A 24,512-nucleotide genomic window follows, 5' to 3' on the forward strand; every position below is an offset into this window, starting at 1 on the left:
CTGCTGGGGCCTCACACCTGGAATGCTAAAAAGCCCTCAGGCGGATCTTTTCTGTTGAAAAATGTCCCTTTTTAAGGGGGGGGGGGGCAGGAAAGAACTGGTGCCCATCCAAGAAGCTCCCATCTGCAGCCCTCCTGTGGTCATGCACCCCTAATTCTGACTGCTTCCCCCCCCCCAGGTATTTTAGATGATGTGTTCAAGTCTGTGAAATGATTTGGTCCCATTTCTTCCCTCCATCCAGAGCCCCTCTCTCCCTTAGCTCCAGGGCCCCTCACCTCTCATCGGGCCTGCCCCGAAGACTCTCAGCCCCTGCCTCCACCCTCCCTTCCCGAGTTGGAATCTCTATTTTCTCCCAATGTTTTCTACTGTCTGGAGAGGGGCACTGAGCTTGGCATCCAGGGCCTTGTGTTTTGCATGCCTCTTTTCCAGAATATTCTAGTTTGGTGTGAGGTCAAACGGCGCAAAATGCTGTCTAAAAGAAAGGGGAGTGAGAGAAAGGTATGTGTCGATGTATTTGTTAGATCATGTTTTAAATGAAGTATAATTGAAGGTAAGGGTTAGTTGTTTTTTTTTTTTTTTTTTTTTTTGTCCAAAGAAAGGGAAAACCCTGCAAATCCACTGAGCTTCCAGAGAGCGCACCTCCTTTGTCGAGGCACTGACATTGAAGTGTAATTTTTCATGGTTATTTGGACTGGAAAATGGGGGTTGGGGGGGAAGAAAGGAGAGATGGGTCTGCGATTATCTCCCATAAATGACAACACAATCACATCACGCTCCGCTACAAACATGCTCGAGAGTTTGCCTTTTCTTTTCTTTCTTTTTTTTTTTTTTTTTTTTTTTTTTTTTTTTTTTACATTTCATGTGTGAAAAGCAGCAGCAGCCAGAGCCCCGTAGAAAGCCCAGGGACGCTAATCTCTGCTGAACTCAGTTTCCTCCAGAGCTCTGGGCCGTGGCTGCACCCCTTCCTCAGTAGCACGCTTTCCGAGACCCCCGTTTCCAGAGCCGGGTTTGTATTTTACAAACTGGAACTCAGTCATTTTGTTTTATTTCATTTGAAACCTTCCAGTGAATAGCCACCAGGCGAGTCCCTAACACATCGGTTCCTTGTGCTTTGTCCCTGCACAGCCGCTTTTATCCTTTCTGGGATTCTGCAGGGGGCAGCCCAGGTGCTTCTGCTGAGCAGGCAGATAAATGGGACCTGGTGCAGTGCGGGCTTTAGGCGTTTCCTCCCTTTTTCTCCTCTCTTGACCCCCACCCACCCCCTTAATTCTAGTGTGGTTTTGACAAACTGTTCAAATGACCAAGTGGCCTTGCCTGGGAGAGGAAAATGGCAGCAAACGCCCCGGCCACACAATGGTAGCATTCTTAGCTCTGTTCAGTGTTGTTCCCTCAGAGGGACAGCTCAGAGAGGGGACTTTTCTCTGCAAGGCCACAGGCTCCAGACCCACACAGGCTCTGTCCCGAAACTGCTCCAGTGCGAAGCGAAGTCAGTATGGAGGCGAAGAGGCGAGGAGGAGCCTCTCCAAGTCGCTTTCTGGCCGCGCCATCCCCATTTTTCTTGCTTCTGTAAACATTGGCAGGATCTTCAGATATACAAAAGCATAAATGGTCTCTATCCCCCAATTAGTCATTTTTAATAGTACCCAGAGTTACCTTCCCAGCATTGATTTTTCTCCCAGCCCAGTGCCAAAGGCAGGTCGGTGGGTGGGGGTAAGAAAGGAGGTCAGGGCGGCGTCATGGAGGCCGGATTCCTTCATTGTCCACCTTCCACGGAGATTTTCTGAGAGGCCCCCAGGAGGCTGGTAGCTCTGTACCTGGACCTTTTTGTGCCACCCAGAAATCCAGACATGGCCACCAGCTGTCTCTGCTGAATGAGCCCCTCACAGAGCAGAGAATGCCTCGGTCAAAGGTCCCTTCAAAGACCCACATAAGAAGAAGCCTCTCACTTGAGAGTGGGCACACACCCGATCCCTTTATGATCTCCGCATCATGCCCTCTTGGCTTCTTCAGGTGGGCTGGAATGCATGGGTAGACATCATCTCCGAGAAGGTGGTTTTGTATAAACTCCATGTCAGGAGTCTGACAGCTTCCCTTTCTTTCTGCTTTTCCCTACCACCAAGGTGAGAAACTGGCCTGCAGGCATATTCTCCCTGACAGTCCTCCGGGCTGGTAGAGGGCAGTCCTCTGAAAAACTAGCAGAGCAGTAAAAATGTGAGAGATGGTCAAAGCAGGGGTGTCCCAGAAGAGGGAGCCTCTCTTTGCTGCTTCTTGACTCTATCTTACTGGACTCTGAGCCTTCCTTTGACTGAACTAACGTAGTTCACACACACACTAAAGTAACACACACACGCCCCATGGTGCTATTTTCCTTGACGAATCTATAAGTATAAAGTGGAACAGATACAGTTGTTTGACAGCTTAAAAATAAAAATAAAAAAAAAAAATCCAGGTAACCACTATCAGATAGGTGTTCTTTGAGTGTGGGTGAGAATTTATACACCCCCACCGTGAGTAACTGAGGACAAGAGATGTTAAGATGCCAATTTGTATTTGTGGTGGCAAGCCATATGACCTCGGCGAGCATTCTTGGAGCTGAGGAATTTTTACCCAGAATCCCTAATTGTTCTAAGCTGCCTCTCAGGGATAGAAGAAAGTCAGTGTGTTACAGTCAAGAGGCCATATTTGGGGATGTTGCTAGGTGGCTTCATGCAGGATCAGGGTGTGACTGTGTGGTATAGATGCAGCCCAAGGGTCTTAGAGAGTCACCCACTCGTGTCTTTGGTCACCTCTCAGGGAGGGTGCCTAAATGTGCTGGAGGAGTAGGGAGATGAGAAAATGTTCCACCTTTATAGTTGTAGCCAGCTGTGCTACACCGTTAGCTTGGAGGGAGAAGACAAGGACCAGAAGGAACAAGCTGGGAACAGAACAGCTGTCTGTCCGTCTGCACCGAGCATCACAGCCGGTTCATTATAAGTTTCCGTTGCATCAGAATTTGATTTATTTGATTTTCAGGGTTTTCTTTGAAGCAAGTGGTCTGATCTAGACCTTAGTAAGTCATCTTTTCTGCCCGTGGGATTTGACCTCTTTTGCAACATAAAGCATGTTCACTCTGCATAATGTCTGTACCCAGTAGAGGGTTTCCATTGATAAGAAAGTGCCAAGAGGATTGGATACAGGAGGCTGTTCCCTCACCTTTCCGTAACCTAGCTTGAAAGAACAGAAGTTATTGGCTGGGGCATACAGCACGTGAATCCTGGAGTTCAGGGCTTCTGGACCAGGATGAGGGAGAGGGGACAAAGCGTAGTCTCCTACTACCTTCCACAGAGACGCCAGCCACCCTTGTGGCACTCCTGCTGGTTAGTGTGAGGTGCCTCCCACCTGCCCGGTGGGTCTTTCTTTGGGTTAATTAGGTTGCAAACCAGAGGGAGACAAAGCTTTAACCCTGCCTTCAAAGTAAGCAGGTTGGTTATTTTGTTTCAAAGAAGAGGTCCCATGTACAATTAAAACTTGTTTCTGGTAAACCTCATTCCAGGAAGGGTGGGGCTTTGAACAAAGGCTTCTGACAGCTGTAGGCTATTTCATTTTTTTTAATGCTGAATGAAAAATCAATACATTTTTCTGGGTTATACATATTCAGAACAGACCTGATATTTCCATTATAATGGAAAGCCAGCGTCTGCACACCTCGCCCGCCCGCCCGCCCGCCTGTCAGAGCTGCACCATCGCATTTTCCAAGCCACTGCTAAATATTTCAAACCTGATTTGATTGTGGTTCATGACAGCTAATGTTTCTCAGCTCTTGAGCCTGCCGACAGGCAAACACACTTTATCCCCCTCCGCCCCCAAGCATCACCGCCACCCCCCTCCCGACCCCCATAAAAGGGAATGAACAATTTCATTCTTTGGGGATCGCAGACTGGTGTGTTATTTAAGTAACACATTCGTGTGAGAGCCTTGGGTACAGACACCCCGATTCTTAGGACGATTTCCAAATTTTTATCATATTGAGGCACGACAGTGGGGGCTCTGTCAGGTTTGAATTAATCTACATTATCCTGTTAAGAATTAGGAACAGAGGGATTAGTCTTAATCATTGATTGACTTTCCTCCAAGCCTGTAAGCGATTTGTAAAATACCCCCAATGGACACGTCACTCGACCCATTATTGGGGGGGGGGAGTACTTTTTCTTTTTAAACTGGAACGCTTTTGTGGGTGGCATATTTGGGGAGAATGTGCCGTGGTTTGATTGCTGACTTTGTAACGATGACGTTTTCTGGGTTTGGCTTCTGCCTTGTTACTCCATCTATGCACCAAATTCCAGGATGCTCATAAGACTTACGTAAATCCCCACGGGGTTGCCAGCTGACAGACTTACCTCCTTCAGGAGAAGTCACGAGCTAGGGGACTCTTGCTGTCACTGTGGTCAGGAGAGAGAACCTGAGCAAAGCTATGTAGATGGGTTTTTGTTGTTTTTTTTTTTTTTTTTTTTTTTTTAGGTCTGTGGTTCTGTCCCCTCGGCCCCCTGGACTGCTTCTTTTAGGGTCACCTGAGGGCTCTGCCCTTCACCTCACCAGAAGCTGGGAGTGAACAGAGCAGGCTGGGATGGCCCAGCCCTAAGAAGGGTGGTAGTAAGGAGGTTTGCCACTCAGAGAGGTCCTAAGCCATCTTTTACTTGGCCGTGCAAGGCAGATGATAGACCTTCTGGTTTTTACCATTTCCTTCTGTCTCTGGGCTGCGGGAGATTTCCTATTTGGTAGAAGGCTTCCATTGCAGGCATGGGGCCCTTTTTTATCCCAGGCAAAGCGTATGTCTGGAGTGGTGTCTGTCTGTCTATCTGTCTGTCATCTCAGCACATGGGAGGTAGAGGCAGGAGAATGTACGGTTTATATCTCCACTTCACAGCCTGAGACTTGGGTCAAAAAATTTTTAAATTTCCCCTTCTCAGTTTGGCACGCAAAGACGTATGGTTAAGAGGAGTTACCCTAACTTGAAGGTCAGGGTTGGGTACAACTCTTGAGGTGGGTCCCTGCAGGGTTCTAGAGACCCCTCCTCTGTTATCTTTTCCAAACCCAGAAGTGCATGGGGTACACCGGGCTTGCAGCCCTCAGCGGAGAACCAGGGCTGGGGTGGAGGTGACCTCCTTGAGAAAGGGTCGCCGCCGTGCTTTGGTTAGGGCGTGAAGTATTATTCCTTGAACACTCAGAGGGAAATCTGGTTGCAGTCTCCAAGCTTGAGCTTTGAGAGGGGAGTGGTGTAGCTGCTGTGAGGGAGAGAGCAACCTGTTCCCCTGAGCAAAGGACAGAATTTTCCAGATAAAACCCATGGCCAGCCCACGCCTTCCGCCATCCACACCATCTGTCGGTAGTTGACATTACAGAAAAGAAAACAGAAACTCGGCTCCTGGGGTGACCCCAGCCAGTTGCCGCTACACAGGGCCAGAATGTGTAATCCGTGATCTGCAAGGAACACTGCCCCTCCATCCCTTGCTCTGTCAGCGTGTGAGTATCCAACATGTACAGCCCCAAGGAGGACTGGGGCTAGCAAGCAGCCCCAGCTCAGTGGGCAGGCTCTGACTCAGAGCCAGATGCTGTTGCACCCCAGGCCACCGCACATGTGAGGGGTCAGGATACCAACACTTCCCCTCCGGTGCCCATGCCTGGCCTTTGGTGAGAAGAAAGCTTGCATGACATTTCTGGGACCAGTAAAGACACACCCTGTCTGCAAAGCCTCACAAGCCCAAGCTGTCCAGACAGATTTGCAGTCTGCATCCCTCTTTTTTTTTTTTTTTTTTAAATCATTTCTCTACCTTTATTGGTATTCAGCTCTCACGGTTTTCCGGTTACTGTCAGCCTGGGCTTTCATCCATTTTAAAGAGCCTTTACCCCCTCTCGCTGTTGATGATGATGGTTTAAAGACAGATGGGGTAACTGCTTATGAATGTTCTATTTTATTTCCCTAGGACTAGACCATTCTCTCGGAGACATATATTGTTTCCACATGCTCAGAGGTTCCGCAGCCCAGACGCGTCTGCCTCCTAGCCAGCTGCCCTCCAGGCCTTGCCATGAAGAGGGCGACACCTGTAGGTCACAGGTGGAACTGCAGGGACTCTCCTATTTGGCTAAAATGAGACCCGGCGGTTTTTTTTGTTTGTTTTTTTGTTTTTTGTTTTTGTTTTTGTTTTTTATTGTTGATGTTGTTTAAAAAAAATGGGGGTGAGGTCACTGATCCCCTGTAAAGGGAGCTGGCTTGTCCAGAAGTTCCTTGATTACTCTTCTTAGAGCTCACATACAGCATTCTCTTAGTTTATAAGTCACAGGTGATAAAGGGAAGCCTAGAAACTCAAGAAGAATGGGTCTTCACATCTCAGGAAAAATCAAAATTAATAATAATAATAATAATAATAATAATAATGATAATAATAATAGTCTCCTAGAGTAACCTCTTTTAACTTGCCCTCTCCCCCAGCTGCCATCACCTTCTTGAAACGTGTTGGCCTTTGCTTTCTGTTTGCATAGAGCAAGGAAGCCAGACAAGGCTCAGGCAGGCTCAGAGCGAAGGACAGGTATTCCTAAGTCTGTAATCTGCCCACAGTTTGCCTAAATGGAATTGTTTGAAAGGCATCAAACCCCGTGTGTCAGTCCCAGGTGACCGCTCCGGACTCTGCAGCTGTGGGCACCGGCCTTGACTCCGCTGGCCCGGTGGACATTTACCGTTCATCACTGTGTGGGGAGCTGTCTCTAGTAAGAGCCAGGCCATTTCCGTCCAAGGTGGTCATGGGTGTGTGTGCCCATTAAGCCATCTCCCCCTCATCCCACGTAGGTACTTTATCAATACGGCACATGATTTCTGCCAGGAAACATCTTTAAGATGCTCAGCTAGTGTGCATATGCCCAGTTTACCATTGGTTAGCTTATACTGGTATTGCCATTAAAGATGAATTTTATAGCCATCATGTCAAAAGCCTAAAATGTGTGGACCACTTCCCCCCCTGGATGGCACGTGTCTTTTGGAACAACTGACTCATCATCTCATGCTTAAGCCTTTCCCCCCTCTACAAGGCCGTGCATGCTGTTAACGTTGAGCTGTATATCAGACGAATGTCAAGCCAAGGATGCCTGGCTTTTGTCTGTTCAAACTAAGGGTAAGGTCAGGAGACTCAGCGCTAACATGGTGGTGCAGCGAGAGGCACACAGAAGAACTAGAGAGCCCTGAGGTCAGGTCGAGCAAGCAGTACCCAAGGGATTGCCTCTGGGGCTCTCGGCTGTTGAGAAGAAAGACCCTTCTTCATCCTTGGAGTTCATTTTTCTAGCCACTGATACCCTACCCTCTTTCTAAAAGAATCAGGAAAACACAAGTCTGGAATGATCCTTTTTTGGCCTTGTGTGTTTTGGAAGCCCCTACAGATCAGGTCCCTATGACTGATTTTGACTCCTGTGGGATGGACGTTTAGAGGAAATTCACCTGAATTCTTTTAAAGGTAGGGCTGAGGCTAGCCTGGGCCACAGCGTGAGACCTTTGTTCCCAAACAAACAAAAATGGGGGGTTGGCCCTTGGAGATTCCTATGGTGCTGTTGGCCAGAACCCCAGTCCAGGGTTCTGAATTGTTTCCCAGTCTTGGCTCCTGCTGGGTCTGGTCTGGGCTTCTGGTGTTGGGTATGGAGTGTGAGCGTGTGAGTGGGCTTCTGAACCGGGAGAGGTGTGCTCTTCAGAATCTCCTCATCACCTCAAGCAATTCCCACCTTCGCTCCTTGGCTTTGTTCTTTTAAAAAATCAGTATTGCGTATGGATAATGTAACCTGCATGAGCCCCTGTGCCACGCAGGACCCATGTATGGAGGTTAGGGAACAAATGTCCGGGGTTGGTTCTCTCTTCTGTCTTTACTGGGAATCACCAGGTTGGCAGAGTTTCTCACGGAGCCATCCTGCAGGCCCCCATTCTTAACTCCCTCTTACTAAATGCGTGCTTTGGGTAATGAACCAGCTGACCAGAGGAACAGAAAGAACGACCCCACCCCAACACCCAAGAGTCTTCCCTTCTCCTCAACTCGGGCAGACAACATTCGGCCTGGTAGCCGGCTACTTTCAGACATGACCATTCTGCTGTACATTCTCACCCCTCTACCTCTCCCGTTTGGCTTCTAGAACTCCCTACGCCCACAAACCATATCACTGGTGTTCTGTGATTCTTGAGGACATAAGTGGCTCCAAGAACGCCTGTCATCATCTGGCACATGCACAGACACTGCCAGGCCAATGAGGCCTCGGCGACTGGGTCTGATCTAGTCTCCAGCCAGGGATGAGTGACTGCCTCACCCAGGGAGAGCTGGGGCTCAGAACCTGTCGGGAAACACCTGACAGTCGCATATCTAGCACCCACTCGAGGCGAGGCCCGGCTGTCCCTGCACTGAACTGCATCCTCAGTCACACCCGCCCTGCTGGGACCACTGGGAAGACAAGGACAGTCACTGACACCTGTGTTTTGTGGTTGGTGATTCTCGGGCGCGGGACTTAGGGGTGCCTCATCCCCTTCCCAGCTTTCGTCCCTTACACCTTTGTCTTTCGTGAATTTCAGAAGAAGCCATTGAAGATGCAGAAGGACCCAGCGAAGCATCTGCTGACCCAGAGGAGCTGGCCAAAGACCAGGGGAGCAGCGGCGGTGAGGAAGGGCAGAGCAAGCGGACAGGTAGTGTGCATGGCCTCACCCCCTAGGACTTCTCCCTGGGACAGGCTGGACTCTTCATCCTGCCCCAAAGTATATAGGCTTTGGGCTTGCCCCAGAGGGAGTTTTGTTGTTTTTGTTTGGTTTGGTCTTGTTTTGTTTTGTTTTTTTGTTTTGTTTTTCATATAGGGCCTCACCATATATCCCTGACTGGCCTGAAACTTGCTATATAGACCAGGCTAGCCTTGAACTCACAAATATCCATCTGCCTCTGCCTCTGCCTCTGCCTCTGCCTCTGCCTCTGCCTCTGCCTCTGCCTCTGCCTCTGCCTCTGCCTCTGCCTCTGCCTCTGCCTCTGCCTCTGCCTCTGCCTCTGCCTCTGCCTCTGCCTCTGCCTCTGCCTCTGCCTCTGCCTCTGCCAGGATTAGAGGCGAGAATCACCACACCCTGTTTTTCTTTCTCTTTCTCGAATTCTTTTTATTAAGCACCCTTTTTTATTGAGTACCAGGTGTCCTAAGCTTCCAGGTAGCGTTTCTTGGGCAGCCGCTTAACTGTCGATACCTTGTACTCCTCTTTCTGTTGAAGGCCTGGTAAAGAACATTTGTCAGACAGACCTTGGTTGAGGTCATCCCTGATTCTCAGCCTCAAGGTTACCAGAGGCGGTAAAGGGTGGGCATTGTTCTGCACCTGCGGATCTGAGTGGGGCCTATGTACTCTTCCCAGCATGCCCCTCTCCCAGGGCCACCATCCACAGGGGAACAGCAGTGTAGACGGGCAGGGGGACATTTTAGCAAAAGCAGAAAAAATTGAAGGAGCCAGGGCAGGAAGTGCTATTTCTGGAAAAGTCTGTGCCAAGAGAGGAGAACAGCCATTTCTCAAGATGACAGGATCTCCATGCTGAGGAAAGAAGAGCTGAGACAGAGAAAAGCTCAGGGTTTGGAGGAGGAGCTGAGTCACTTCTGAGAGGATTTACTGAGCAGATAAGTCTCACAGACACCACCATCATGCTGACAGGAAATGCTGCGACAAGAAACAGAAAGTATTCTGTTTGGCCAACCTGATTCTTAGCACACTACACTCAGTATTATGATTCCCCTCCTCCCTCCCTCCCTCCTTCCTTTCCTTCTCCTTCCTTCCTTCCTTCTCCTTCCCTCCCTCCCTCCCTCCCTCCCTTCTCCTTCCTTCCTTCCTTCCTTCCTTCTCCTTCCCTTCTTGCCTCCCTCCCTCCCTTTCCTTCCTTCCTCCTTCCCTCTCTCCCTCTCCCTCTCTTTTTCTCTTTCTTTTAAGAAAATATTTACCTTCTAGAGTCTGTATTAGTTGGGCCTTTGCTACTTTTGTAGGCAAGACTGCTCTTAAATCATATTGAGGGTCGGGGGCTGGCCTTCATTATTTAAACAAGATACGGAATCTTGGAGAGAGGCCAGAGGAAAGCAATGAAAGCGGCTGGAGCCTGGGAAAGCCGGCCTCTGGGAAGAGACTGCAGGAATGGGGCTGCGCGGTGGAGAAAAGTCAAGTTTGAGAGGCTTCGAGATGGAAAGAGCAGCAGGCGCCGGGAGGGGGGCGTGTGGTGAAGTTTAGTGAAGTTTCCTGAGAGGGAAGGATGGAGTCAGAGACCCCACCCTGGGAAGGTTTTCGAGGGAGAGCCAGGGAGGAAGGGGCAGTTTCGGTTGTAGAAGGTCAACTCAGGCATGGGGAGGGGTTTTGTTGTGTTTCCATCTGTGTTACTGTCTTAGTTAGGATTGGTTCTATGGCTGTGAAGAGGCACCGTGCCCAAGGCAAGCAAAATGTAATTGGTGTTGGTGTTGAGTCTCAGAGAATTTAGTCCATTAGCGTCTTAGAGCAGCCTGCATGCAGACACGGTCTGGAGGAGCCGAGAGGTCCACATCTTGATCCAAAGGCAGCCAGGAGGAGCGTTGGCCAGCCTTGAGCATATGTATGAGACCTCGAAGCGCCACCCCAAAGTGACACACTTCATTCTAACAAGGCCACAGCTCCTAATAGTGCCACTTCCCATGGGCCAAGCATATTCAAACCACCACAGTTACCTTTGCTACACAGAGATCCAGTCTTTACTAAGCTGTTGAGGTGAGCTACAGACAAGGTAGACGACAGCCAAACCTCATGGGCCCCAAGGGGAGAACGTTTTGCTGACAGGCCCCAAAGGCCCTATGTCTCTTCCAAGGTCATCTGTGTGTTGTCATGGTCTGGGTGCTTGATTTCTAATCATGACCCTCCCGTTTGCTGGGTGACAATACTTAGTCCCTTAACCTTTCTGTGCCTCTGTGTTTAAATAAGATAGTGATTAAGAGGAATGCCTTGCGTGTATTAACACCGGAAGTTTAGAGCAAGGCCCAGAGTAGAGTAAGCTTTGTGTATGGAGTTTAATAGTCAAGAAGCTTGAGGAAAACCAGTAGCAATCTCTCTTAGCCTTGTCCATTTAAACATATATATATATCTATATCTATAGATATATAGATATATATCATATCTATATCAGGAGCACCAAAACGGGCTTCAGGTCTGGCCCCTGATATTTGGAATGTATGTATGTTTCTAGCATCCCATGTGGGTCCTAAGGACATTATTAAAGAACTACCGCTTGCAAAGCTCCTACTATGTGCAGCACCCTGTGCTGCCACTTGGTGTGTGCTTTTCACACGCATGCAGCCTTGTCGAGGGCAGTTCAGCTAAAGCTTGTTCCGTCTTTATGATTCAGAGTGAGCACTGCCTTCCCTCCCACTGCCCTTAGTCATGACTAGCAACCAGGAGGCCACTTGAAGGAGTAAAACGAGAACAGTAGAACCCACACCCATAGCAAGGCTCTCTTTCCGTACGCATTCATCCAGGCAATGGGCCCCCCCTCAGTCCTTACCTCCAGAAGACTGGAAGAAACAGCAACTTAGGGGTGCACCTTGTCACATGCAAAGTTAAAGGCTTCTTTGCTGACCTCTTCAGACAGTCCTCCTCTGACCTGAAGGGTAATTTTGTAATGTCAGGCTTTATCGAAGTTCTTGGGCCCAGTTTGATCTTGGACTGGATCTTTTCTGATCCTTCTCTTAGGGTCCTTGGCTGGTATTTTGTAAAAAAAAAAAAAAAAAAAAAAAACAAACAATAATTAAGAAAAACTGTTTCTTTCATTTGCTCCCCAAATTGAGCTGTTCCTGTCTGATTAAGCACGACAGAGATGGCTTCCTCTCCACAAACAAGTAAATAGTGATTTCACAATTTGTTGTGTTGATTAGTGGCCACTGCCAATGCAGATTAATAATATTTCAAATGGGTCTGGATAATTGGCATTTTTCTCAGCTATCGATCATGTAGTTTGGAGGTTTGAGCAGGCACGGATAGTCTTGAAGATTTTAGTTACTTGTCTTCTGCTTCTTGTGGTCTCCCATTGTGCGGGCCTCTCCGTAGGATCCTCAGTGATACGGTGAGGCCGTTACCCTTGGGTGGCCCTGAGACAAACCAGATGGTCATCTGTCAGAGAGCTCAGTGCCCACGTCCCTCGCTTCATGCTGGGCACTAGGCAGAGTCCCAAGGATTACAAGGGGCCTTGGTCTTCAGGGTATGTGACGTTGTCCTGGGGCTTCCGGGTGTTTGTCATCAAAAGGATTTGCAGGGACTTGTCCACTGATCAGAGCATTCAGCACCCTAATGGAGCTCTTACTCTGAGAAAGTGAAATTTAGGTTTTGTTTCATTTTTAACAAATATAAATTCAAGTAGGCACATCATGTGGCTCAGAAAGAACAAGACAAACCCCGAAAGAATCTATCACAGGCACTCTGATTCTGTACGTCTTCCTAAATAGGAGGCTGCGGGGTTGACCTTCTTGGTTAGGTTAAGCATGCCACTGGCCACACAGCTGCCGACTGCTTCCTGGCCGGGTGGGCGGGACTTCTGACACCAGTCACAGCCCCTGCTTGATCCCAGGTGCCATTGCTTTCCCTGCACACCATAGGTGCTTTCCAGATGAGAGCATACCTGGTTCTCAACCTCACCCTATAGACATTTATACCCTATAGAGGTTTATAGGTTTATAGATGCTATAGACATTTATAGATAGCTACCCTCTCCTTTCTGCCATCTTGCTGTCTAGAAAGCTCAGGCGGGGCGCAGAAATCACGCAGGCAGATAAGAGAACTGCATCCTGGTCCATCCCCACTCCCAACGTCAGGGCAGAACCTACTCTTAGTAGAACCGACTCCCCAACCCCCCACTTCTTGGGTATGGGCTTCTCAGTCTAAGGGTTTGATCTGGTTGACTTCTCTGACCCAAGAGCGAGGAACAGACCTCAAAGTTTTACAGTAAAGATGAAAATACCAGTGAGTTCAAAATGACCTGGATCTTCGTCTGCTGGATGTGCCAACTGGATGGCTCAACTTGTAAAACCATTTCCAAAGGCAAACCCGATGGCCAGAGTTCCATCCCTGGACCATTCCCCCCACCACGCACGCATGCACGCATACACACACGCACTCACACAGTGGAAGGGAGAAAACCAGCTCCGACTTCCACATGTGCACACTGGCACATTTGTACGCTTAGGGTGCACACACTGAACAAAAGGAACCTCAAGGGAAGCGGGTCATTGACATAGAAAGGCATGAACTTAGGAAGGCTAGTTACTAGCTAATGAGTAACATTGGTTGGAAGATTTACTCACAGACACCCCGAGCGCACTGTCTGTGAAACACGGTCCACTAACACCCCCCAGCCCTGCCATCCGTGGGCTCCTTGGTAGTGAGCAGTGGTGAATACACGAGCCAGTGGTTAGCAGAGCCAACACAAGTAGGAAGCTTTCTTTCAGGTTGCTGGTGGTTGGGGCGGAGCGGAGCAGATCTGCTAATGCACTGCCGTTTCCGTCCAACTCTGTGGTTTCTCTCCTCTGAAACTTGAACATGACCCCCTTGTCGTCATTTGCCGGAGTGGATGTGAGCATGAGCGTTTGAGATTGAAGAGCCCCCAGTGTCCCCCACTGAACGGTGATTAATGCCGTGATTAGCCAAGTCAATCATTAATTGCTATAAATTAAGTGATATACAATTAATGCGGTGCTTTATCACCAATAATTAGGGGACAAGATTGAGCTCTTGGCAAAGAACCATACTGAGATGGTTATTGAAAGGCTGCAAGCCACCATGGTCTCTAGCCACAGAGCGCCAGAGTCTGGCTTCGGGGGACTTGAGACAGGGTGACCAGGGGATGCTCCTGCTTCCGTAAGAGGGGGCAGGGCACCAGCCTAGCCTAAAACAGAGGCATGGGGATGCTCTTAAAAGTCTGAGGCTGCTGTGCCTACGCGTACTTTTGTTAAATGTTAGAAGCGTAGTTTGAGCGCTCGCTCTCCCTCTCTCTCCTGGAGATCCGTGATGCTCACCTAACGCAGAGCAATCAGTGCATCGGAGCGTCCATGATTTGAATCTATGGGAGATGGCTATTAGAGAAGGTATTAGTGGGCGAGTGTGGGGGAAAGTGTGTTTATGGGCTGCGGTGCCAGCAAGCATGATTTCAATCGGATTTGACATGTTTAACATAAATGTATAGTGCACGGCTCCTGCGGCCTATGAATAATTCCTGCGGAGCCACCGCCCTTCTAATTACCGAGTTTGGGAGGAAAAAAAAAAAGCAGGTCAGGCACATCCTGGTGGAAACCTATTACCAGCCTGTCCCGCTCCGCCGTTGTTTACAGCTCTGTATAAATAGAGATGCCGTTGTACGGGGGACTTAATGCCCAGAACAGAATCTGTCGAAGAATGGAGAGGGCTGCTGCCTTTAATTCCTCCTCCTCTTCCTCTTCATCCTCCTCCTTCCTCCCTCCCACCCATCCCTCTCCTCCTTTTTTAATTGGGTTAGATACCTAGAGACAAAACAAGGTCCACGCTAAGAGGAAACATGATGGGTTGGGGAGAGCCCGTGATCTTCAGTTTCCAAACCTGCAAACAGCAGGTTGGACCAAATTCCAGATCTTAAAATCCTGGAACCGTAAATGTTTAATCAGATGAGGCATTGCTGGAGGGTAGTATAAACCTCAAAGAACATTAGCCACTAAAGTCAGAGCATTAATAACTTTCGTAGGTCTGTAATATAGCAAGGGCCTGGGGGAAGGGTTCAAACAGGCTTTCTCCAAAGGGGAGGGGGGGTGTCAAGACAGCACCACGCCCATGTTTCCTGGTGGGATAGCAGAGACCGAGGGCCCTTCTCACTCTGTCGTCACAGCCAGCATGGAACAGGTGTCAGTGCAAATGCCACATGAACACCTCTGAGTGGTCACTTCCAGCACTCGGGCCTGTTCGAACCTCTACAGGAGTAGCCCCACTCTGTAGCATTCAGGCTCGCATTCCCTACCGTGCCGCGCCTCTTGTCTTTGCAGTCTAGTGTGAGCAGGGGATGCTGGGAGCCTCGTTCATGTGGCCTCCTTAGTCATCCATGGCCTTGCCAGTGGACACTGTATCTGGGTTTTTATTTTCACACAGCTAGAAATTGCATAGCCGTCAGCTCCTCCAGGGTCTACTTGTAACACCCCCGCCCCCTTTTGCCATGTCCAGACTGCTTTTAGCAGAGCTTTGCTGCTTACAGTCATTGCTGGCAGAATTCTGTCTCAGGGCTGAGAAGGGACCATCGACTCTTTTTATTTTGGAAAGCAAAAATAGATGCGGGGCGTGGTGCATGCTAAACTTGCCCAGATTCTAGTAATCCAGAGCTTGGCTCTGAAATTTTATATGGTTAGGTCGTAAGTGATAAGACCCAAGACCCTATCAGTTGAGTGAGTGTGTGTGTGTGTGTGTGTGTGTGTGTGTGTGTGTGTGTGTGTGTGTGTGTGTAGACATGTAAGGAACTTTGTAAAGGAAGCGTCATGTGTAATCAGGTGACTATGGCACAGTGAGATGAGAATTACTCTTAGGGTACACACTTGGGGCCTAGAATGTAAATGAAGGAGTACGAAGGTAAATGGGAGTCTCCATCATGGCTGTGGGAAATACTTGGTAGAGGGCAGCTCAGCCAGTGAGCGCCTGCCTTGTGAGTACAAGGAGTCTGAGCTGGAACCCCTGAGCCCACATTTTTAAAAAGCTGGGTGTAGAGCATGCGGTTATAATCGTAGATCCAGGGAGATGGAGGTGGGCCCCTGGGACTTCTTAGCCAGCTACCTAGCCTACTCGGTGCCCTTGCCAGCGTGACACCTGAGGTGACCCTTTGGCTCTGCACACATGCGCTCACGTGCACCGGAACACCCTGTCACTTGCAGATGGCCTGGAGATGTGTTTAAGATTCTCAGGCTGTGGCCCTGTTCATCTCCCCTGCCTTGTCAGAGCTGCAACTTCCGTAAAGGTCGTCTGAATCCTAACAGGGATTCTTTCAAACGTACCCCAGTGCTTCCTGGAACATCGCTTTTCTTAGGCGCAGCTGTTCTCCTCGGGTCCCCTGTCACCTTGATTTTGCAGCTGGAGGGCTGTGCCCCACAACTGGGGACTCCTGGGCATCAGAGCTATGATCGATTTTCTCCATGACCCACCAGCAGGCTCTTTAACCTCCTGGGTCAGACATCCATCCACTACATTACAAACTGAAGAGTATATAGCACGGCCACGCTCTCTTATTATATGAGAAGCAGAGAGGACACGTGGCCAATCCTGGACTTCTTAAGGTACCACGTACTTGTCAACTGTGCGTGTGAGGGGCAGTGACTATATGGCATCTGCTAAGCGCTGCTCAGCACTGCCCCAAAACATCCCTAAGAGCCTGTCGGTTAAGTAGTGTGGCATGAGGTGCTTTGAGATGTAAGTTGGTCTACTCACTCTCTGGGGTCATCCAGCCCTGTTTCATGTTGCTGAACGGAAGAGGTAAAGTTAGGATGCTTCCGATTGTCTAAAACCAGGGGCTGACTCTCATCAGGTTTCCCAGCCCCTAAGGGCTCCTGCCAGTCCCTGGAACTCCTGTTCATTTCTGAAAATGAAACCATTGCAACAGGTGTCCAAGACATTAGAGCAAGCTAGACCTTGTGGTATGCTGCATCCTCTGCTGTGCTCATGGAAGCCCTGTGAGTAGAGGAAACTGCAGTAGTCGATCAAACAGTTGTGGTCCCCCAGCCAGGGTCTGATTGAGACATTAGCAACACCCCATCCCACCCCACCCCACCCCAAGCTGATTACCCTGTCAGTGAGGACTAGTAACTTCCCGTCAAGGGAACTCTGCCCAGGGTGGGGAAAGGCATGTGGGAATATGTGTGTTCCTGACCTTCCGCAAAGGTACTCGGGAACCCCCTGAACCCCTGCGCGCTGGTCACTCAGCCTCAGCTTTAAGAGTGATGTGGGCAGGAGACCCTGTGGAAGCTCAGGGAGGCATCTGTGCAGACCTGGAGCTTTCTCTGCTGAGCGGAGATGACTGACTGACAGACAGGAGATGTTTCCAGTCTCCCCAGTCAGTGCTGGAAAAGGTGAGAGTGATTTCCATTTTCTGTCAAAGCTGCACCGGGGCTGAGGAGAGAGCTGCTCTGCCAGGCTAAGGGGGAACTTTTGATTGGTTCCTCGTGTCACGGGTTCACTCCCAAGCTGCCATGGTTCCATTAATAAAATTCAGTCAAAACCCTGGGGTGTTAGGTGTGAACTAGGAAAACACTGGAAGAGTGTGATTATAGTTCTATTTCTGGGATCTAGGCTGGCTTGGAACCCACAAGGTTCCAAAGTAGATAGATCCTCGCTGCCCTAAAACTAGCTGCGAACGTGTGAGTCTCCTTCCTTGGCCTCCCAAATGCTGGGATCGATCACTGGCAAGTGTCAATGATGCGTGGCCTGCATGACTCCTCCTCTGCTTGCTCCAAGTTCACGGTCATTTCAGCCATGTCATGAAACCAGAGGGGGGAACACGGTGAGTCCAGAGCTGACTGCCAAGTCCCGGCACGCACTGGGCTCATGGTAGCAACTGGTGCCTAGAAGGTATTAAATAGATAGTCAGTCAGTCAGTCAGACACACAGACAGACAGACAGACAGACAGACAGACAGACAGACAGACAGCAAGCAAGCTGGTCTAAGTGAAATGGCAGCTGTTTTGACTGGTGGTTCGTTCACAAGTCTGACACAGAGGGAGCAAGGTGTCTTGCATGTGGAAACACAAAACATCCTTTTGGGAGCTCCAATCAGCGTAGTTAAGCATCCTTATGCATATTTCAACAAGGAATTAGGGCGGCAGATTGATGCCTGGGATGTAGAACATCGTACTGTTCTCTCCTCAAAGCTACAGGGGAAGCAGTGGCAGCAGCAGCCGGCATCCACCAGTCAGCACAGGCCCACCATTCTACCACGAGACTTTCAGGGCTCCCCAGAGTGGCACCTTAAACTGGGGAGACAGCGACCTCACAGCTCAGGGTACCTACCACGCAGTCTCCATTCCCAGAGACAAACAAGTGCAGAGAAAAGCCGATGTGGATCAGTTCATCCTCCCAGGGTCAAAGTCAAGGGGACTTTGGCCAGCACTGATCGATCGCTGGTGCATAGGGCAGGGAGGCCAGCACTGCCCCTTTGGGAAAAGTGGGAAGAGCAACACAGGCTTTGGCTCTCCAAGATCTGTGGAAAGAGTAGGATTTCTCAAGACAAGGAAACCCGCCATTCTGTATAACAGACAGAATGCGTGCATAGAGGCGATGCCTTCTAGACTCCTGGCTTTGAACACGTGTCTGTATTTGCTTTTACAGTGAGTAGGTTCCCTGAGGGACAACTGGGTGTAGTCCTTCACCTCTGGCTAGAGACATCTTGACTCTGAGACCAGGCCTGTCTCTTTTCTTCCCAAATTAAGCTAAAAGTTCCAAGTCATTGGCTGGAAAGTGAACCGGCAGGTCTGCCCGGGCCAGCGGGGCTCTTCAACTCGAATTCAAGTTAGAGCAGATCGTGTTATGACTCCTACCAGTGACAAGAAGTGCTGACCGGGTAGCTATTCTCCAAGCGTGGTCCCTGGGCTGCCTGCCTCACCGGGGAACTTACTGGCTGTGCAGTCTCTGACTCTCACCTGCAGAAAGAGTCTGTGAGGAGGGCCTGCGGTCAGTATTCAGCGTGCCCTGCCAGGAATTTAGACACCCTCTACAGTTCAAGGACCCGAGACTCTGCAACCCCAGAGACAAAAGCAAGAGCCACTTATTTATAGGCCGAGTCCTGGGCCCCTTCTAGACCAGAGAGAACTGAACTTGACCAAAGACAGGGGTGCCTACAAAAGATGCAGATCCTTTGCCTGGGCAGATCACATTGGAGATGGCAGTGAGAGGTGGGACAGAAGGGCGCTGGCCATAGGGACAGTGTCACAATGACAGAGTCTGGGAGATCTTCAATGAGCACGGCTAATAAGTAGCACTTCCTTGCATCTGCACTCTTCTCAAAGCTTCATGTGAATCGGTCCTTACTTCAGGATGCAAGGGCAAACAGTGATGTCTGAGAGTTTCTGGATATTGCAAGCTCCAGCCTTTCTTGTCTGTAGCCGACCTGGTAGAGAAAAATGAACCTCCTTAAGTAACGGTGAAGCCCATCCATAATGAATTGGAACTTTCTTTGAAAAACTTTTCCTAGAAACAAAAAGTCAGCCTGAGGACGGTATGGCACGCCGGATCAGTGTGAGCATTGTCTTCTACTCTGGGGCGGATGGTGTGTTGAGCATGCTCTCTAGAAATGTGCAGAGCAGTACAACTTGAGGTACTGCTCTCAAGGAGATGCCTCACTAGGCTGGACGCAGGCATGGAGGAGAAACTCCAGTTCTTACAGACATGTGTAGACCCTCCCCTGCTGTGCGCTCACAGGCCTGCTTCTGTTCACTGGGGTCTCTCCAAAACCACTCTGAAACATCTTTAAGTGCCTGGCTGGAGGCAGAACGAGACCACGTGTGCCTAGAGACAGTTGGCAGCGAAGCAGACTCTTTGAAGGAATGTTGTCCTCTGTACTAGCAGAGGAAGAGAATTTAGCCAGATCTCTGGCCACTTATCAAGTGCAGTAGTTCTACAAGAACAGAGCCAGATAGCCCAGCTTGTCCCCTGGGGAAGGAACTGCAAGCAAACGCCAAGATTAGCTCTGCTCACATCGACAGTACGAAGATCACAAAGTCTTCTGGAAACACAGCGCTCATGCTACTGCAAGGGAGTTGGAAGTCTGCAAGAGAGGCTGACGGAGAAGGCCTGAGGGAAAGAGCACACACCTCACCTTTCTCTTAAGGAGAACCTTGAGCTGAAGGGCTGAGCGGCCATTCTCAGAGCGGTGCGCCAGGGTAACCATTCCAAACTCAAACACTTTAATGTGAAGCCGTGTTGGGGGGTGGGGAGGGGGAGAAAGTTCCCACTTAGTCAATGGAGATAGATAAAAGATTGCTGTAAATTTCTGGGGCAGGTGGCAAGCTGGTTTACGGAATGCAAGGCGATGAGAAGCTCTGGCTTACGGAAAGTCACATGAATTAATAATCATTTAATTGGCTCCTCCATTACGCTGCTGGTTCGGGAGATGGAAGTTTAGATGGAGGGGCTGTCAGTGGTGCTTTAGCTAAGAGTTTGATGTTAAGAAGAAGTGGGGGTGGTGACCACCTCTGGACTCTCTACCAGCATCAAATGTCAGGCACTGAGCCCCAGCCATCAGTGGGCTCCCCCCAAGGCCCCACAAAGGAAGAAACGTAACACATGGGGACATAGCACCTTCAAGTGACGAAACACCAAGGCCGGCAATAGAGAAGGAACTTTGAAGCGACATGGATAGCTCACTCTCTACTCAGGACCTTCCCAAGGTAGCATCTCTGGCTCACGGCCTAGTGTCCACCATGCCCACAGCCCCACCACTGGCTAAAGTGATGGGAAGAGGAATTTTCCGTGGGGAAACACAAATTAATTCAACTTAGATTGGTCTTCTTGGATTGCAAGGGAATGTCCTTTATGATGTCTTGAGGAAGCCGGAAGCTAGGACCTCAGGGTTCCTTTTGCTCGGTCTCTAGAGTTTCTCCACGTTTCTCCTACGGCAGCAGGCCCTTCCCTTACTTGGCTTCAGTACCACGCAGCCCATGGCACTGGACTGGAGGGAGGCATGTGCCGTGCCCGTCTGCAGTCCAATGGGGATGCACCTACAACTCTCTCTGCTCTGTGAGCGGACACAGAGGTTGGAGGTTCGGTAGGAATTGGTTCAAGGAGGAATGATCTCCCTGTGAGTTACAGAGACCGCCATTTTAGATGTAATCCTCCCACCCCACTCCAGAAGCCCGCCAATGGATGCTGTTCTTAACAATGGATATGTTTGAACACCATGAAACCTTTTATTGAAAACTGCAAGCCAGTGCTGGACATGGCGGAATGCGTCTTTAATCCCAGCACTTGGGAAGCAGAGGGATCTCCGTGAGTTCAAGGCCAGGCAGGACTACAAAGAGAGACCCTGCCTCCAAAAGGAGGAAGAAAAGAGAAGGGAAGGAAAAGCAAATTTGCATGAATTCAAATGAGCTCTCTTCTCCCCCCCCACCCCCGTTCCTTCTGATGAGAGGAAGAATAATAGCTTACTACTAATTACTAATAACTAACAAACCTTTCTGAGGGTGAGTTCTCAGAAGTTAAATACTGGCCAGACAAAATGTGAGAAGGTCAAAGTGTATATAAAAACTGACGCCTCCATTCATGTTTTCCCCCTCTAAAGGCCATGTCTCTTTCCCCTTCAAATGTAGGAGAATCTCATGGCATTAGACAGAGAGAAGCAGGTGTTGAGTTCGCCTTTGTCCTTGTGGGTTTTAGTGGCCCACCCAGCACAAGTTAGGATATGGTAGATCACCACCCCGGAAGCCAAACTCCAGAAACTCTTCTGAACTCTTCTGAACTCTATAACAGCAGCAGGCTACTCTGCTGTGTTTATGCTGGGCAGCCGACTGCCAGCTGCAGGATCCCTAGCAGGGATTCTACTGAGCTTTGCACAGTCCCAATATCTCATTCACCGTGCTTAGGTAGCGTGCCTTGTGCCCTGCACACCTTGACTCCACACCATATTTTGATCCCTTTGTCTTGCTGGGAGCCCAGCATGTTACCCACAGAAGGACCCATTGAGATTTAACAGATTTTCCTATGGCATAACTGCAGGGGGGGTGGGATGGGGTGCCTTAAGCAGCAAAGTTAGAAAAAAAATTACTCCCTGAGGTTTTGCACAGCACCGGTCCAAATACCCACTTTTCATGGACAGCTGAATTTAAATGCTAAGCCATTTATTTATATTTAAAATAACGTAACTACCTGACGAACTTAGAAAATCAGCCGCAATGCTGTTACTTGATATGATAGTCACTTTCTTCTGTTTTCCTCTGAGTGCTTACCGTTTACACCTCTGTAGCAAAGCATAATGTACATCTCATCTCTGAATTTCATAGCTATCGTTTTGATATCTGTGGCACACAAAGGCACGGCTGTACCGTCATTCACTGTATCACACCCAGCTGTCTAATACCTAGTTTCTGCCTGTTTGTTTCCTCAACCCCACCCTACGTGTTAGGGATAGAACTCAGCGTCTGGCACATGCTAGGCAAGCGCTCCATCCCTGAGCTGATCTCCTGTGCGCTACTCGTGACAAGGGCTGGCTAGGTTGCCCATGCTGGCCTGGAACCTGCAAAGCCTTCCTGCTTCAGGCTTTCTGAGGAGCTGGCTCTCCATTTAGTCATTATTATAAAAATGGCTTCAGGTCGTTTTTGGCATTGCTGCTAATTTAATGCAAAGATTCCAGGCACTGGCTACTTAAGCCATGTCTGGTCTCCGTGGCGCATCTGTTGCGTCTTCACTGTGGTGACATCATAGCAGACCTAGAGTGGCTGACAATCGGTTTTTATAAATGGTGCTTCAGTGTTGTGATATCCCTCCCTCCTCCAGAGTTTTAAGAGTCGAGAGGAGTCTTCCGAGCAGAAAACGGCAGGTACTTCCTCTCGGTGTCCTTGCCACCTCTTTGGCAAGACTCGGGTAGACATGGATTTTGAGACTGTGGCCCCTTCCGAAGTCGTTGAGAGAAAACCCCGTGGCTCACAGTAGACCGCCACCCAGCATGCTGCTGGAGAACTGTTGGCTCATGGGCAGAAACCACACAAAAGACCCTTACCCCGTCTTGCTAGGGATTGGATTTAATGTCAGAGGTCCAGCAAGGGGGGGGGCTAGTGTCAGATGTACTTGACTGAACTCTGAGGAGCCGTCTTCCCCCCTCCCGGGGAAATGCTGGAGCCCGGTAACTGTACAAAATGGCACTTTTTTTTAAATAAAGGAATCGGAGAGCTGTGGAGGGTCTAATGTCCACCTCGGCACAGACTTTCTTTAATAACATTATTAAGTTGTCCTGGGTAGAAAGGGAGTCAGCACAGCTGGGCTTTGGTGTTTCTGGGAAGGAGGAGGAATGAGCCAGTGTGGTGTTTGTTTGTTTGTTTACGTTGTATCCTGTTTTGTTTTTACTTTTTAAACACTTTGTCTCCTTAGCTCACAGTGACAAAAAAAAAGAAGCTTTAGAATACAAAGGCAGCTGGTGGTTTTTCTGTGGGGAGAAAGGCAACAGAGATGTCCCCCTCTCCGAGCAAGGATAGTGGCTTTAGAATTCTCACCTCTGCCCCTCCCCGTGCTTCCCGCTTTGTGTTTGGAGGAGGAGGATGGCCCTGCAGGAAGTCGGTGGTGTGTTTGTTTCTCAGCTCTGAGGGACTGAGATGGCTTGGGTGATCTCAGCCTCCCAGGCCCTCCATTCAGGCTGCTGAGTTACCCAAACAGTCACCAGACAGTCGTGGCATGTGACGGAGGTCCTTAGTAGACAGTGCCACTGTCCCATAGCAATCCCAGGACTTGGGAGTGGGGAGTGGGCACCAGAGGTAGAACCTGCATCTTGCTCGCCTCTGCTGGTAGAGGGTACGGGTGGCTCTCCCGTTCCCTATGGTAAGCACTGAGCCTAACTTCATGCCTTTCACTTGGAAGTAGGGGGGCAGACAGGATGACTTGGAACAGCTAAGCCTTAAAAAGAGCTCTATTAATTCTTTGGGAATTTCACACGATCTATTTGGATGCTATTCTCCCCCAGTTCCCTTAGCTCCTCCAAGATCCACACCCCCATCTCCCCATCCTTCCCATTTTCATGTCCTTTGTTAGTACATCATCACCACCATCATCACCATCACCACCATCATCACCATCACCACCATCATCACCATCACCACCATCATCACCATCATCACCATCACCACCATCATCACCATCACCACCATCATCACCATCACCACCATCATCACCATCACCACCATCATCACCATCACCACCATCATCACCATCACCACCATCATCACCATCATCACCATCACCACCATCATCACCATCACCACCATCATCATCATCACCATCACCACCATCACCACCACCATCACCACCACCATCACCATCACCACCATCACCACCATCACCACCATCATCATCATCACCATCACCATCATCACCACCATCACCATCGTCATCATCACCATCACCACCATCACCACCACCATCACCATCACCACCATCACCACCATCATCACCATCCCCATCCCCATTTGTGCTGACTGCAGACTTCCTGGTATGAGGTCAAAGCAAAGCAGTATCTTACAGGAGCACCACACCCACAAACACACAGCAGCGATGGCTGCCTGCAACACCCGCTCAGGCAGGATCCAGCCAGTGAGCACTCTAGTGTGGAATGGGAAGGAGTCCATGAGCTCCCGTCCCCCCCCCCCCCCCCCCGAGACACTGTGGGCAGCCAGTTTTCTTTAAGGGCGTGGGAGGTCAGCCACACTCCAGTGCATGGACAGCCAGTTAGCCTGAAGAGAGGCCTTCCGCTTCCCCCCATCTGTGGCATCCACTTGAAGAAACAGCATGTGGAAAATAA

The 24,512-nt window shown here is 49.6% G+C and overlaps 1 protein-coding gene across 4 annotated transcripts in view; it reads left to right on the forward strand.

Annotated features, from left to right (window-relative positions):
* The window catches only part of Zfhx3 (zinc finger homeobox 3), a 255,000-nt gene that overhangs the window by 200,141 nt on the left and 30,347 nt on the right, over positions 1–24,512 (forward strand). For all 4 annotated transcript variants that reach the window (XM_087594610.1, XM_087594612.1, XM_087594611.1 and 1 more), the window contains 1 exon segment: positions 8,573–8,683. In XM_087594610.1, the coding sequence (XP_087450736.1) occupies positions 8,573–8,683 (111 nt within the window).

The sequence above is a fragment of the Rattus norvegicus genome, chromosome 19, assembly GCF_021556685.1.
Source record: "Rattus norvegicus strain SHRSP/BbbUtx chromosome 19, alternate assembly SHRSP_T2T, whole genome shotgun sequence".
Classification (NCBI taxonomy): domain Eukaryota; kingdom Metazoa; phylum Chordata; class Mammalia; order Rodentia; family Muridae; genus Rattus; species Rattus norvegicus.